Here is a 14803-nt window from a genome sequence, read left to right on the forward strand (position 1 = left end):
GAACAACATGGCCCGTACGCGAGGGTCATGAATGCCGTCCGTCTACCAGCTTCTGTACACCGTGCTCGAGGTATGTGCATTGTGTAATCTGCTGTCTTGGACATTGCTGATACTTATGATGACCAGATCAAGCGGCTTAAATTGCAGCACATGCCATTGCAAGGAAACCGTTTTAAAAACAACTGGTCAGTGGCAGTCGCATGCCTTCATCCGCTGCTGACACTGAGGGTGACATTGCGGCTGAGTAGTGCTCAGCCGCAATGTCACCCTCTATGTCAGCTCCGCAAGCGCAAAAACGGGAGGCCTCAGGTACCCTCCAGCTTCTCAGGACTTGAACTCGCACGACAGCTAGCACCAAGCGATCGAAATGCAGCACACCCGCAAATTCGCCACCGCTCCCCTCGCTGAGGCCCCTCCAGGATCCCCGCTCAAGAAGGGGCTGCCAAGGGGCCCCATGCCAGCTCGTCATCCACTGCAGATCAGGACTTCCGGTGCTCCCAAGGCTGTCGAGAAGCGATCCTTGACAAAGGCGGCCCGCCCTCAGTCACTCTCGGCTGTTCCCGTCAAGAAGGATGCAGTCACCACCCGCGACGGCGCACCCGCCTTCAAGGTCAAGCCCGGTACAGGCGAAGGTGTCGATGTGCTCAGTCAGTCAGTCCTGTACGACGATATCCTCCCCTCGCCCGACGCCCTGTCGCCAATCCTAGACAGGCCGTTCACCGATGTGGTACGATACTTCATCACACTTTAACGTCTTCTGCTGCTGACCAACAATCGCAGAACTCCCAGCTGATGGCCGCCGCCGCCAACAGCGTGCGGCAAGTGCGCACGAACATCGAGATCTTCCGCGGTCCCCGCCCGACTCGCCCTCCCCCCGCCGGCAAGGAGAACGCATCGCCGAAGGAGAATCGTCCGTCCTTCGCACGCCCGACGAAGACATCCGCCGCTCGCACCCGCCCTGCTCCCATCATGCCGTTCAGGGTCTCTGCCGCAGACAGGCTCGCACAGTCTGCCAACATGGGCACGCGTACAAAGGAGACAGATCGCCTTCAGGTTCCCGGGACGGTCTACGGACGCAGCATCCCGCGTCCGGCACAATCGAAGAATGCCGCCGTTCGGGCTAGTCCACCTCGCGCTCTCAAGCCAATCCAGCCGGTTCAGCCTCGCACCCCTCCGCCTGTCAAGAAGATCCAGCCTGTCAAGCCCAATGTCGAGTCCCCGAAGCGAGGGGTCGCAGGCGGAGTGCGCGCAAAGGTGATCGGGACCTTGGCCAGTGTCAAGAAGGGTGTGGCGAAGATCGTGGACAGCAACAAGTCAGTGACTTCTCTCCTGCATTCCATTCGCAGTTCTGACCACAATACTACTACAGGAGCAAGAAGCTCGTTGTCCCTGAGATCGTGCTCACCGTGCCTGACGACGACGACGAACAAGTCATGGCCCCGAGCGACATCGTTATTCCCAGTCTTTCGGTCAGCTCTAGCACGGATCTGCTCACCCTCCCGGGATGGGGCTATGACTCTCCTGTCACTGAGGAAGTCGAGGATGTCGTGCCCCCCAGCGCTCCTCAGCCTAATCCCGAGGTGGAGGCGGGCGCGATTAGGCCTGTGTTCCTGAGCCCCGGTTGGGAGAAAGCGCTGCGCACGGGTCCCATGAGGAGGCACACCGCGGCCCTCATCGAAGAGCCTGTAGAGGAGTCAGATGAATCGAAGACCGTTCTACAAGATGCTCCCAAGCCCGCTATCCCCAATACCCTCGTCAACGAAGGCCCAGTGATCAAGGAAGGCCCAATCGATGACAACGCTCGTGTAGCAGAAGGAACCCTCATCATGGCAGACATATTGATGCTGGTCGCTCCCGATCCTACTGAGGATGCAGTGACCTCTGTGTTCCAGGATGATGAGGATAACAGTAGTGTAGAGAGTTCCGACGCAGGGTCTTATGGCACGGCAACAACTCATATGGAGGAGCATTTCCCAGTCTACGAGGCCAATCACTTCCCCGAGGACGATGTGGAAGTCACTGACGAGCAGAGCGAAGAATTCGCGACGTTTAGGTATGCTTTCTCATTTGTACTCGGTGTCTTCATCTCAGCCTGCACTGTCAGCCCGGTGTTCGAAAACGCCTACAGCAGCTACTTCATTGACGACATTCTAGCCGAGTATCTCGACGAGGATCCCGAAGCGTGCGACATCTACTCGAGTTACGAAGATTGTGGGCCAGCATCAGACGAGGATCCTACCGAGCGCATCAGGTCTTCCGAGAGCCTCACATCGCTTTTGAAGGAGGTCGACGAAGCCTTCTCGCTCTTCGAGGATGACTCGGTCGCTTCGCTCGTCAGGATGTCCGCCGAGGCAGACGTCTCCCGTGTCACGCAGGCACAACAAGAATTTGGTCGCTCCTCTCCTGTGCCCAAGCTCTTGCAGACCACCATGACGACGCACGAAAGCGAGCCAACCGCTGGTGTTGACAAGGAGCTCCCGAAGGATGTTGTCGAGCACCCCGAAGTTACCCATGCTCTCGAGGGTCGCGGTAGCGCTGCAGCACCTGGGAGTCCTCGACCCAATAGATACTGGGGTGTTTCTTCTCCCGATGGCGCCGACTACACGATCGCAGACGACGTTGCTCCCCGATTCACGGCTAGCGAGAAGGAGAAGTTCAGAGCAATTGTTTATGAAGATGATTTCGAGCTCGAGATAGAGCCCGAGATAGAGCCTGAGTCAGAGTATGTCACTACCGAAACCACCGTTTCTGCGGCGCAGGAGACGTTCGTAGGATATCTGCCTTGGGTATGTCTTCTTTCCACTTTGGATTGAAATCGCCGCTGACTGTTACCTTCAGAGTGCGCCGGAGTTTATCCTCGGCAACTCGAGAGGAACGGCCCTCTATGGGACGATAGGCTTCCACAGCCGCCCCTCTCCGAGGCCCGTCATCAGCAAGTTCGCCCGTGGCTCTCCGTTGCTCAAGGGAAAGAGCTCGAAGCCAGTTATACAAGTAAGTGTTTCCACCACTTTCGGCGGACCTAGCCTAAACTGCCATTCCAGTCAAGCAGCATGACGCCAGCCACCCCTCAGCGCCTTATGCCTGAGCGCGGTCTGGCCCGAAAGCATTCTAGCAGCAAGTTGGCGATCACGCCTGCCGAATTTGAAGACGTTCCGCTCGATGCAGTGCCCATCAAGAGCGCTGACAGCCAGCCGCGCCTCTGGTACCGTCTCTTTTCCCGGCGCCCTTCCACTCCTGCGGCCCAGGCAATGCGGTCCCCGTCTTCCGTCAGTTCTGACGTAGCCTCAACCACCGGTACCACCAGCGTTGGCTCTCCCGACGCTCCTTCATCCATCATTGTGTCTCTCACGGCGGACTTCCCTCCTTCGCCCACGCCCATTTCATACGGTGCCTCCGAGATGATGGAGCGCTCGTACTTCAGCGACGACTCTAGCGACATGTCGAGTGAACATTCGATGTCTTCATCGGAGCTTTCTCCTAATATAGCGACATCAAGTGCATTTTCTTTTTCGCCTTCCCGGCCTTCTTCTGCCAGCTCGCGTGGCTGGATCCAGAAGGATGCCACCCGCCTTGACTTAATCAAGGATTTCTTCAGCCGGCTCTTCTAGATTTCGTTTTTCTATGGTAGCGAATATGGTAGCGAATGTGGTGCTGAGACGCGGTAAGCACCAGTGTTGTCCCCCTTCACTATCTGCACTGACGCCTAGAGGACCAGATGTTGATCGGTCTCTATATGGGGAGATTTACAGGTTCTACTTATACTCTTCAGCTTCATTTATAAAGCAACGCGCCACCCCTTCGGTGACTGCAGGCAACGCTCTCGGCGTTATGGCAAGCCTCGAGACATGGCGCTCAGCCCGTCGTCGACGTCGAGTCTTTTACGACCGTCATCGACTCGCAATGTCTGTGTGGCGCGTTCTGCTTCAACTCCTTGCAAGTCCCGGCAAGGCTTTCTGAGTTCACCGCACTCTGTCGCTTGTTAAGTTTTACTCCCACTCGGGTATTCTACTCGTCGCTCGCTCGGGTTTGGTTCTCGCTGCTGTCGCTCTCTCTGTCTCCGCCCCTGGGTCACGACACACCATCTGGTACTAAGGCTCTGCATGGCTCCTTCACATTTGACGCGCTGCTAGAAATGACTACCGACGGCGCCTCTCTCCTGCTCTGGTAACTGGCATCTGGGCTCCTCTAGCTCTGACACTTCAATCTGCTTCTGCACTCTGATTCAACATATCTCAATGCTCGTCTTCAACTGCTCAGAGGAAAATATTCTTCATCGATCCCTCGTCGATGTCGTCGCACCCTGTCGTCATGGTCGCGTCACAAGCTCTTTTGCGCTCTGACTATAGAGCTCCGCCACACCCTCCTTCCGGCTGTGACTTGCGGAGCGAATCCTGCATCTTCCTTTGGGTAGACTTCGTTACATCTCTTCATGCCCCAACATCCATCCTCCAACCCCTCGCACAATAGTCTGCCTAGCATCACTGCCCTCTGTAGATATTTGTTTTCACCCTCCAACCCCTCATGCAATCGTTCACTTAGCACCAATCTCCCCTGCAGATATATGTTTTCTTTTCTAGGACTGGGTTGCATGATTCCTATGGTATTATACGCGGAGTGCAATATACACGGTGCATTCTCGTACACATCTTTCCAGCGTGGACTTCGAAATAAGCTGAGAGTATCCCTGTCTATGGCGCGTACGTTCGAAGACAATAGTGGAAAAGATGTCATCCAGAGTATCCATTGACCTCACGCGCGTACATCCTTATTATATCCGAGCCAGAAGCTACACTGAGCGGCGGATGTTCAAACACAATCTCCTCAAGCGGATAAAAAACTGGATTTAAAAAACAATTTTAAGAAAATACAATCTCTTGCCTTGCTTCGTTTGGCCTTGACTACTTTGCGCATTAGAACAGTTGAGCAGCCTGCACCAAGTCAGACCGCCGGCAGATGACCCGCATTGGAACGAGACGCATTATCTACTAGAGTTCATACAACAAATCAGCGAAGTAAGCTCGTATAGTATCGTTGTCAAGATAGGAGTACAGGGCGAGCAAGAACAAAATCCAGACACGATATTGGGGAGTCGAATGTCAGACGAGCTCGGGGCCTATCTTCGACGAAGAGCTTGTGTCTCTTGTGTGGCGTATCACCTGCGTAACGTTGATCCCGAATGGCGGCATGTCAACGGTCTGCTCCGCCGTGCTACGTCTCAACAAATCAGCCGCTGGCTGTGCTTGGTCCGTCCACCCGAGTCCCACGCGGACGATAATTAATATGAACGTGATCCCCACTACGGGGGAGTCCATGTCTAACGCGAAGTACTGAAGGTCGCTGTGTGCCACGTATGTCCCGAAGTAGAAGAGTTTATATGCCCTGCGCACGCATAAATGACTCTGTGCATGCTCTTGATGTTGATGAGTAATAGTGAACTTACGTGTAGGCTGCTGCACTTTCGATCACGATACGTACAATACGCTGCATAAAACACAGATATGATGAATACCTAGGACATAATCGTTGATTTAAATACGTACCACGAGTTTGCTTCCTCTGTATGTGACATGAGCGATACTGTGTGTCGCTTGCCAGACTTTCCAGGCGATTCCGGCTATAACTTATGAGTGCATACAGGGTATTTGCAGTGTTTAGATAACTCACCTGTGCAGTATATATTCACACTGGAAGAAACCGCCGTGACGTCGAATGAGTCCCGGAAGGACGGATGCATAAGTTGCACAGAAACATACATGGATGAGAAGGCGAATTGCGCCGTCAACCAACTCTCCATGGCATGAGTAAGTATTGAGTCATCCGGGAGATGTTTCAGTGTTCGTAGATCCCCCACACTGGCCACTGGGATGCAGTCATTCAAAGAGTCTGTAAAATGTGTGTCGTGAAAACTGTGATAACTCACCTAGATAGCCAATGGTAGTAAATATAGGTAGGATCAAGACGTATAGATTATAATTCCACACGATCCATAGCCTGGAGATCTGTCGAGATATGACCTCTGCAATCCAAATTCGTGGAACGGCAACGGGGCTCACAAACATGAGGTCAGATATTAATATTGTCAGCATGAGAGCTGTACTCCTCGCCATACTAGTCGGCTGTGACATATTGGTATAGATTTGCGGGAGATCTTGTCCTTTCTTAAAGTTTGCAAGTTCAACGAAGAGGCGCGCGATAGTGAGGGTCCAGTGCTAGACATAACATAAATATGCCGTACTATTCGATGACAAGACGTGACTCACCATGGTCACCAGTATTGTTAGCAATACTGTTGTAACAAGGGCCGGGGTCAACGAAACAGGCCCGATACGAAGCATGAACGAGCGACTGTGGCAACCAGGTCTTCGTACATGTAAATATAAGGCTATAGCTGCGAGGAGCAGGAAAACACCGTAGAGGAAACTTTCTCCTATGACAGTGGCGAAGCTAACAACGGCAAGGGAGTCTTGCATAGTCAATTCAGATAGCGAAGGGGACAAGAGCGATCCATACACCGTCGTTATATGCGTTCCGGGGATCGTTGATGTGGCTATCAGCTCTGATCATCGGCACACGCAGAAATTGCCGAGATCAGAGTAGACAAGCGGTGCCTTCGACGGAAGGGGTGTCAAGATTAACATGATGTTGTTGTTTAACAACAGTGTGGCCACGCAGCTGCACATGGGGCCAAAGCAGCTCGCGACTTGGTATGAGCATATGCCCTTAAGTCGAAGGAACTCGCCTCTGTGCGGACGTGCCAAAGACCAACGATTCATACGACATCGTGATCGGTATGGTGCGCGCGTTTCAATGCCCGATGGCTTCCTAACCAACGCATATTGCTGTCGGAGGCTCTAATCCACGAATCGCATCTGTCAAGGCAACAGCTCATGAAGATATCGAACACCGGCTGTAACAGAGCCCCACGACGTAGAAGGCTATAAGTCGTGTCGAAAAAGCATCGTCTCTGACAAACGGGATATGCGTTTGCTTCATGAGGCCAGCTGCCCCATGCGGCTTCAATTTGCAAGGTCAATGTTCTGTATAATGCATCAGCCGTCGACCATTTACGGTAAAGAAAGACCTACAAACTCTCACAGGGAATAGCGCGGAATGCCGCAATAGTTACGGCAATGCCAGGTGTGGGCTTCAATCTCACATCAGCCAGCGAAGGTACGTGAAGCCTCTTCAAGGCGTGGACACTACCCAATAATTCACACATCTCCATTGGAGGCTCAAGGGGCAGTGCATCGAGACAGGTGTTGGGATGCTAATCGATCCAGACCCAATTTACGTCGAACCTCGTTGTCGGTCAGATCTTTGCTGAGCTGAGAAACAATGTCTCCGCATACCTAATGTATTCAAGACCACAGTCAGCACCATGAATTGTCAAAGCGTCCAATTATGAACAAAGCGAGAGGAACAAGCTTCCTTGGAGTTGCCACTCATACTTCCATGTTATGAAGGATTGGCATCCGCATAGCTCATCTGGTAGTCAGTTTGAGAAATATGTTTCTGGTCGGGAAGGTTACATACTTTGACCATTGTGCCGGAGATGAGACGAAGGCTCGCTATATGGGCCGTCTATTAGTATCATCGCAAGTGACAGCAATCATAATATGTCAGGCCCGTGTCCGTCGGCCTCTTGATACAAATTAGCTTCAGAAACCCTTATGTGTACGTATAGATGCGCCCGAGGCCGCCCGCGGTAGAATCTTTTACAAGAAAAGGAGCCGATAGCGGCGCCTTGCGACTCGAACATGGTATATCTTGGACGAACTCTTACCTATTTTGAGACTTCGTCTCCGCTGAGCACGGCCGTCTAACTGCTATTGATGTAACAAAGAGCATGCCAATGAGTGCCATATATGATAGAGGCGACCTGATTTGATGGGCAGTACACAAGGAGTGCGAGGCTCACCAATATGAGATAAATTCGGGGTTGTACATTCTATCCCCGCCTCTCCAATTCAGGAGGTATGAAAAAAATGATCACGTCGCTTGGTCGCTATCTGTCAAGATCTGTGCGATTTACAGATGCAAACTGAAACAGACCCGTTATCCGTGCCGTTTGGCAGAAGAACAGCAAAAGCTTTAGATCATTTTTACCAGCCGTCACCAGCCGTTACTTATAAGTTACCAACAATCGACGAACGAGGGCGGGCGGAAAACCGTGAGCCTCAATGCACAGCTTAATGATGATGAATCTGTCATTTCAAGATCTTGTTCTGACCATTTCGACAAATTCCCTGTTTCGGTAGGGCACTTTCACGTCTTGTAGCCTTATTGGAGCACATGCCCCGGAAATGGTACTCAGCGGGACATCTGTGCTGAACGTGTGCCGATTTTCTCCTCGACCCAGCTGGACCAGGAATGTGGTGCTGACGGTAAGCTAACTCGAACGGCTGGGGTACATCATGTTATGGCTCATCCAAGGTGTCATCCAAATCTGCGCTCTGAGTTGGTTGTTCATGTGCTGGGCTATTCAATGCTGTAGTATAAGCTAAACCTAAGACTCCAAGGCAAAGCGGAAGTCTTCGGTCCGTAACCCATTCATATCTTTCAAGCTGAACCCTGAATTACTAAGTATCTCCAGGTCATCATCCTGCAAACTTGTCTGGTATAGCCGTTGTCTAATCGAATGGTTTGGACCGTATGCAAAACGGGACTATCACTGCTTAAGATGCTGGTATGCCTTCACAATTGCTCCGCCACTGGTCTGTCCGGAAGCCGCATGGGCTATGACGAACATGCGCTCCTTCATGTGGCAGCCGTGCTACTGAGAGACAGCACTGAGGAACTCGATTCTCTGGTTTCAGAGGACCACACCATGTTGCGGGCCCGCGTCCGACAGCATAAAGGGCGTGTTGGGGGATCAGCATCCCTCAGGCTCAGTGCCTTGACTCGTCTTACACCAGAGCGCTCTTCTCGGCTTCAGTTTCCTAATATACATCCCCCCGGTCGCCACCATGCTTTCCAAGCTGATTACCTTCACTCTCGCCGTCGCCCTGGCCTTTGCGCAGGTCAACGCAGAATCTCACACCGTCATTTTCACCAACAAGTGAGCATAATAATGCCTCAAATGGGGCTGTCGCTGACGAAAGCGGTACAGGTGTGACTTTGGCACGGTCTGTTGTCACTTACTCCCGAGTACCCCTACCACGTTAATGACGCTCACAGCCCATCCTGAGGGCGTCGGACGGCGAGATCTTATCTGTGGGTGGTGACTACACGTCAGACGGCGCTCTCGTGGGTGCCATCGCGTAGGTGTCGTATCTTGTTCCTGGTATCATACTGAACCGCGTACCCCAATGCACATACAGTTATCTCCAGACCGGTGAGGAGTCCTGCCACCGCGCTATAACCACCGTCGTAGCATGTCCATGCTGACCCCACTCTCTGTGCGGCTTTCCAAATATCCAGGCCCTTGCGGCGACAATGGCGAAGGGTGCACGGTCATCGAGACGACGCTTCAAAACGACTACAGCAGCACAGATATCTCGCTTGTTCCTCCGTAAGCTCATCTGCCCCGCCCGGCCAAGCTTCTCCTGATGCCTGCTCTCCTACAGCCACAAGTTCTCCGTCACCGGCGGCTTCGGCTACTTCGACGGCTGCAACGGCGCCGGTGCTGACTGTAAGTTCCCCCCTCCCCCGGGACACTGACATGGTATAGCTGACGACCGGTCCATTCAGGCGCGTATTCCACCTGCCCTACCGCGCTCCTCTACTCCAACCAGACTTGGTTGCAGGTAGCGTGCACTGACCTCAATGTGAGTCGTGCTCTCACCTTCACTCCTGCGGAGGACATGCATATTAAATTGTGTCTGGCAGGTTAACCTCGCCATCACCTTCTGCGACTGAACATGTCAAGATATCCGGGAGCTAGCATGTTGTTTGATGAAATCGACAGTGTTCTTTTCTCTATACCAAATATGTTGAGGTATTTGATGATACATGCAAGGCTCTTCATGATTTTGTACTCGTAGGCAAACACGTGTAGAATTGTCTTAGAAATGATAATACAAGGTGACAACCGCTTCATCCAAGCATGTGATGCTATTTGTTACAATGTTGCCTACCCGGTTCTACAATTATCCAAATGATTAATCCATCCCGGATCCATGCACATAGACAGGTGTTGGAATGCTGATCGATCCAGACCCAATTTACGTCGAACCTCGTTGTCGGTCAGATCTTTGCTGAGCTGAGAAAGCAGTGTCTCCACATGCCTAATGTATTCAAGACCAGTCAGCACCACGAATTGTCAAAGCGTCCAACAATGAACCAAGTGAGAGGAACAAGCTTCCTTGGAGTCGCCGTTGATTCTTCCATGCTATGAAGGGTCTGTCATCCGCATAGCTCATGTAGTAGTCAGTTTGAGAAATCTGCCTCTGGTCGGGAAGGTTACACACTTTGAGCGATGTACCGGAGATGAAGGCTCGCTATATGGGCCGTCTATGAGTATCATCGCAAGTGACAACAATTATAATATGTCAGGCCCGTGTCCGTCGGCCTCTTGATACAAATTAGCTTCAGAAACCCTTATGTGTACGTGTAGGTGCGCCCGAGGCCGCCCGCGGTAGAAATCTGTTGCAAGAAGAGGAGCCCAAAACGGGGCCTCGCGGTTTGTGTCGACTCGAACGTGGCGTATCTTGGACGAGCTCTTGCCTATTTTGATACTTCGTCTCCGCTGAGCACGGCCTATTGATGTAACGAAGAGCATGCCGATAAGTGTCATATATGACAGAAGCGACCTGATTTGATGGGCAGTATACAAGGAGTACGACGCTCACCAATATGAGGAAAGATTCGGGGTTGTACATTCTGTCGCCGCCTTCGCCGCCTCTCCAATTCAGGAGGCATGAAAAAATTCTGATCACGTCGCCTGGTCGATATCTGCCAGAAACTAACGACGTAAGTGGATGCCTTCCCGCGGGATCTAGACGGTTTGCAGATGCAAACCGGACTCTGAAACAGACCCGTTATGTCGGACCGTGCCGTTTGGCAGAAGAAAAACTCTGGATTGTCACGTTTGCATCTGGAGGAGGGATCCCTATTACGCCCTCAGCATTGCAGACATTGTTTTCGGGCTCCGCTCTCGCCGCGTTGGCTCAAACACGATCGTTCTGCTTACATCATCAACTTCGGCTTTGGCAAGGCGGCTGAAGCCTGATCTGACTGGCTCCTATGTCATGCAATTGAATTGCAGATCACCGTCGCATGTCTCGAGATGTCTCGGCGGTGGTTCTGAAAAAATCGTGAGCCAGGATACTCAACTTGTCATTTCAAGATCTTGATCATACACTACTCCGACCATTTCGATAACTTCCCTATTTCGGTAGGGCACTTCTACGTCTTGTAACCTTACCGACTCACTGGAAGCACATTGCACTGGAAATGGTACTCAGCGGGACATCCATGCTTAACGTGTTGTCTTCCCGACCCAGCTGGAATAGGAGAGTGGCGCTGACTAGTCTCCTGAGAGCAGAGTAGACAATTCCTTCAACCTGCGGCGGCTCCGGATACCAATGTCTGACGCGCTGAAGGCCACTCAAACGGCTGGGTTACATCATGCTATGGCTCATCCAAGATGTCACATGTCATCCAAATCCGCGCTCTGAGTCGTTCATGTGTGTGCTAGACAATTCAATGCCGTAGTATGAGCTAAACCTAGGACTTCAGCGCATGATTGAAGTGCATTGAAAGCACGTTCCTCGGTCCGTAACCCATTCAGATCCTTCGAGCTGAACCCTGAATTACCAAGTATTTCCAGGACATCATCCTACAAACTTGTCTGGTAACACCGTTGTTTAATCGAATGTTTTGGACCGTCACATGCACAACAGGACCATCACTTCTCAAATGCTGGTATGCCTTTGAAATCGCCCCGTGGTCTGTCCGGAAGCCGCATGGGCTATGACGAACATGCGCTCCTTCATGTGGCAGCCGTACTACTGAAAATTTGGAAAACAATGCTGAGGAATTTGATTCTCTGGTTTCAGAAAACCACACCGTGGTGCAGACCCACATTCGACAGTATAAAAGGCGTGCTGGGGGATCAGCATCCCTCAGGCTCAGTGTCTTGACTCGCATTACACCAAAGGACCCTCCTCAGCTTCAGCTCCCTAATATCCGCCTCCCCGGTCGCCACCATGCTTTCCGAGCTGACTACCTTCGCTCTCGCCGTCGCCTTGGCCTTTGTGCAGGTCAACGCAGAATCCCACACCGTCACATTCAACAACAGGTGAGCATTATGATGCTTCGAATGGACCTATCGCTGACGAAAGCGGTACAGGTGTGGCTATGGCACGGTCTGTCGTCACTTATTCCCGAGTACCCCTACCATGTTAAACAACCCTCACAGCCCTACCTGAGAGCGTCGAATGGCGCCGTATTATCCACGGGTGGTAGCTACACGTCAAACGGCGCTCTCGTGGGTGCCATCGCGTATGTGCCATATCTTGTTTTTTGGGTAACCATACTTACAGTGTACCCCAATGCACATACAGTTATCTCCAGACCGGTGAGGAGTCCTGCCACCACGCTATAACCACCGTCGTAGCATGTCCGCGCTGACCACGCACTCTGCGGCTTTCCAACCATTCAGGCTCTTGCGGAAACAATGGCGAAGAGTGCACGCTCATCGAGACGACGCTCCGGAACGGCTACAGCAGCACGGACATCTCGCTTATCCCGCCGTAAGCCAATTTTCCCGACCAGCCACGTTTCTCCTAATGTCTCGCTCTCCTACAGCCACGAGTTCTCCGTCACCAGCGGCTTCGGCTACTACGACGGCTGCGACGGCGCCGGTGCTGACTGTAAGTCCCCTGCGGGAGACTGACACGGCATGGCTGACGACCGGTCCGTTTAGGCACGTATGGCGGCTGCCCTGACGCGTTCTACACCCCCGACCAGACTTGGGTGCAGGTAGGGTGCCCTGACGCCAATGTAAGTCGCGCTCTCATCTGCGCTCCTGCGAAGGACGTGCATATTGAACTGCGTCTGGCAGGTCAACCTCGCCATCACCTTCTGCGACTGATCAGTGTCAGGATGTCTTGGGGCCAGCATATTTCTTGGTGAATTCGACAGTGTTCCTTTCTCTTTACCATGTATGTTGGGGGTATTTGATGGGACATGCAAGGCTGGTCATGAATTTGTACTCGTAGGCGAGCGTGTGTAGAATTGTTTCAGAAATGACAGTACAAGGGTGACAACTACTTCGCCAAAGCATCTGCTGCTATTTGTTACAATGCTGCCGGATCGGTTCTACAATATCCACCTGATTTCCTTATCCAGGACCCATGCACATCGCTCATTGCCTTTCAGCATTCTAAAATGAGCAGTCATCAACGGGTAGCTGGGTTCACTGCGGTGTACCCGCCGTCGACAATGATCTCTTGGCCGTTCGTGTAACACCCGGAGGGGGACACAAGATATATCACAGTCCCCGCCATCTCTTGCGCCCTGCAGCAGCGAACAAGCGAGGCGCATGTCAGCAAATGCACGATAACGACATATCCATGGCTAGCCGCGACTCACGTTCCGGCCCTGTGCGCGGGCACTGGGACGATGTTCTTGCCGACCTTGTCTACCATCTCCGGGGGGATGTGCGGGTACGTCATCTCCGACTCATACACACCGGGTGCAACGGCGCACACGCGCACGGGGATCTTCTTCAGCGCGAGCTCTGTCGCGAACATCTTGGTGAGGTGGTTCGCTGCGGACTTGGTCGTGTTGTACGCGACCTGCAGGCGCGCGTCAGCGCATCCCGGGAGGCATGGGGCACGGGCAGGAAGCAGACCTGGCACTGGGCGATCTTGTTGAAGCCGCTGATGCTGGTGATGTTGATGACGCTGGAGGTGTAGCCGGGGACGTCCGCGCTGCCCGTGGCGAGCAGCCCGAGGAAGGCGGTGGTGAGGAAGTATATCGAGAAGGTGTTTACGCCGAACACACCCGCCCAGTCATCGTATGACGCGGCGTCGAACAGCGCGCGCCCGAGCGTTTCGGGGCTCTTGTGCTCCGGCGCATTTGGGTCATTCAGGAAGGGCACGAGAGGCCCTGTCTGACCCGCGCTGGAGCACTGAGTGAGTGTGCGGATGGCAGGACTGCTCAATAGCATGCGTACTTGTTGACGAGAATATGCAGCCTGCCGTCCTTCGCGGCAATAAGCTCTTGGGCAGCTTGAATACTCTTCTTGTCGGTAACATCCAAGACAAGACTATCGAGTGATAGCGTTGAGTACTTGACTGGGCTTCCGCCGATCTGTAACACTTACGGAACGATCGAGCCATCGCCCTTGTTCTCTTGCGCGAACTTGCCCGCTACTTGCTCGAGCACCTGCTTGCGACGGCCTGTAATATAGACCTTCGCGCCGTTCACCGCGAGCCCCTCGGCAATCATCCATCCGATGCCTGTCCCCCCGCCTGTGACGAGAGCCACACGGCCGTGGAGGTTGAAGAGCTGGTCGAGACGCAATGTCTGTGACATGGCCGGTCAGATATGAGTGCGGTCCCTGGGGCAGCGAGCATGGCAAAGTATCACATATGCCGGTGCGGCTTGCGATACGGAGCTCCTTCGCAGGCTGAGTAATTCGGGTGAGAGAGAGTAGTACTCAGGCGCCTCCAGCGTTTGTCGACCTTGTCCAGACTCTGGAGTGTGATATAACCCATGGGCTCTCCCCGCGCTGATGATGGCCGGATACACCAGCTGGGCAGTGTACTACGCGTTTCATCAAGGTCTTCGGCGCTTCGACGTATGATGGGAGTGTCGTATAGAGGACGATCACAACCGATACACTGCTATCACC

At 53.0% G+C, this 14803-nt stretch overlaps 5 protein-coding genes across 5 annotated transcripts; 3 read left to right on the plus strand and 2 right to left on the minus strand.

Annotated features, from left to right (window-relative positions):
• Positions 1–367: 367 nt before the first annotated feature.
• Positions 368–3608, plus strand: POSPLADRAFT_1032657 (hypothetical protein; the record flags this gene model as incomplete). The annotated part of the gene is made up of 5 exons (XM_024476876.1): positions 368–727; positions 781–1313; positions 1370–2786; positions 2839–2991; positions 3024–3608. The coding sequence occupies 5 exons, from the start codon at positions 368–370 to the stop codon at positions 3606–3608; spliced, it is 3048 nt and encodes a 1015-aa protein (XP_024341046.1).
• A 1488-nt stretch (positions 3609–5096) lies between these two features.
• On the minus strand, positions 5097–6263 carry POSPLADRAFT_1045344 (hypothetical protein; the record flags this gene model as incomplete). The annotated part of the gene is made up of 6 exons (XM_024478732.1): positions 5097–5379; positions 5441–5481; positions 5541–5614; positions 5665–5883; positions 5921–6209; positions 6261–6263. The coding sequence occupies 6 exons, from the start codon at positions 6261–6263 to the stop codon at positions 5097–5099; spliced, it is 909 nt and encodes a 302-aa protein (XP_024341047.1).
• A 2703-nt stretch (positions 6264–8966) lies between these two features.
• POSPLADRAFT_1032659 (hypothetical protein) lies at positions 8967–9858 on the plus strand (the record flags this gene model as incomplete). The annotated part of the gene is made up of 7 exons (XM_024476877.1): positions 8967–9058; positions 9110–9125; positions 9178–9260; positions 9374–9511; positions 9567–9631; positions 9691–9767; positions 9829–9858. The coding sequence occupies 7 exons, from the start codon at positions 8967–8969 to the stop codon at positions 9856–9858; spliced, it is 501 nt and encodes a 166-aa protein (XP_024341048.1).
• A 2291-nt stretch (positions 9859–12149) lies between these two features.
• Positions 12150–13036, plus strand: POSPLADRAFT_1054872 (hypothetical protein; the record flags this gene model as incomplete). Its single annotated transcript, XM_024480570.1, has 8 exons — positions 12150–12241; positions 12293–12308; positions 12362–12444; positions 12507–12520; positions 12605–12695; positions 12751–12815; positions 12869–12945; positions 13007–13036. The coding sequence occupies 8 exons, from the start codon at positions 12150–12152 to the stop codon at positions 13034–13036; spliced, it is 468 nt and encodes a 155-aa protein (XP_024341049.1).
• A 307-nt stretch (positions 13037–13343) lies between these two features.
• POSPLADRAFT_1065520 (hypothetical protein) lies at positions 13344–14484 on the minus strand (the record flags this gene model as incomplete). The annotated part of the gene is made up of 5 exons (XM_024481958.1): positions 13344–13461; positions 13537–13742; positions 13799–14069; positions 14123–14215; positions 14273–14484. 5 exons carry the CDS (start codon positions 14482–14484, stop codon positions 13344–13346), a joined length of 900 nt encoding a protein of 299 aa, XP_024341050.1.
• Positions 14485–14803: the final 319 nt, after the last annotated feature.

Source organism: Postia placenta (assembly GCF_002117355.1).
Source record: "Postia placenta MAD-698-R-SB12 unplaced genomic scaffold POSPLAscaffold_4, whole genome shotgun sequence".
NCBI classification, from domain to species: domain Eukaryota; kingdom Fungi; phylum Basidiomycota; class Agaricomycetes; order Polyporales; family Adustoporiaceae; genus Rhodonia; species Rhodonia placenta.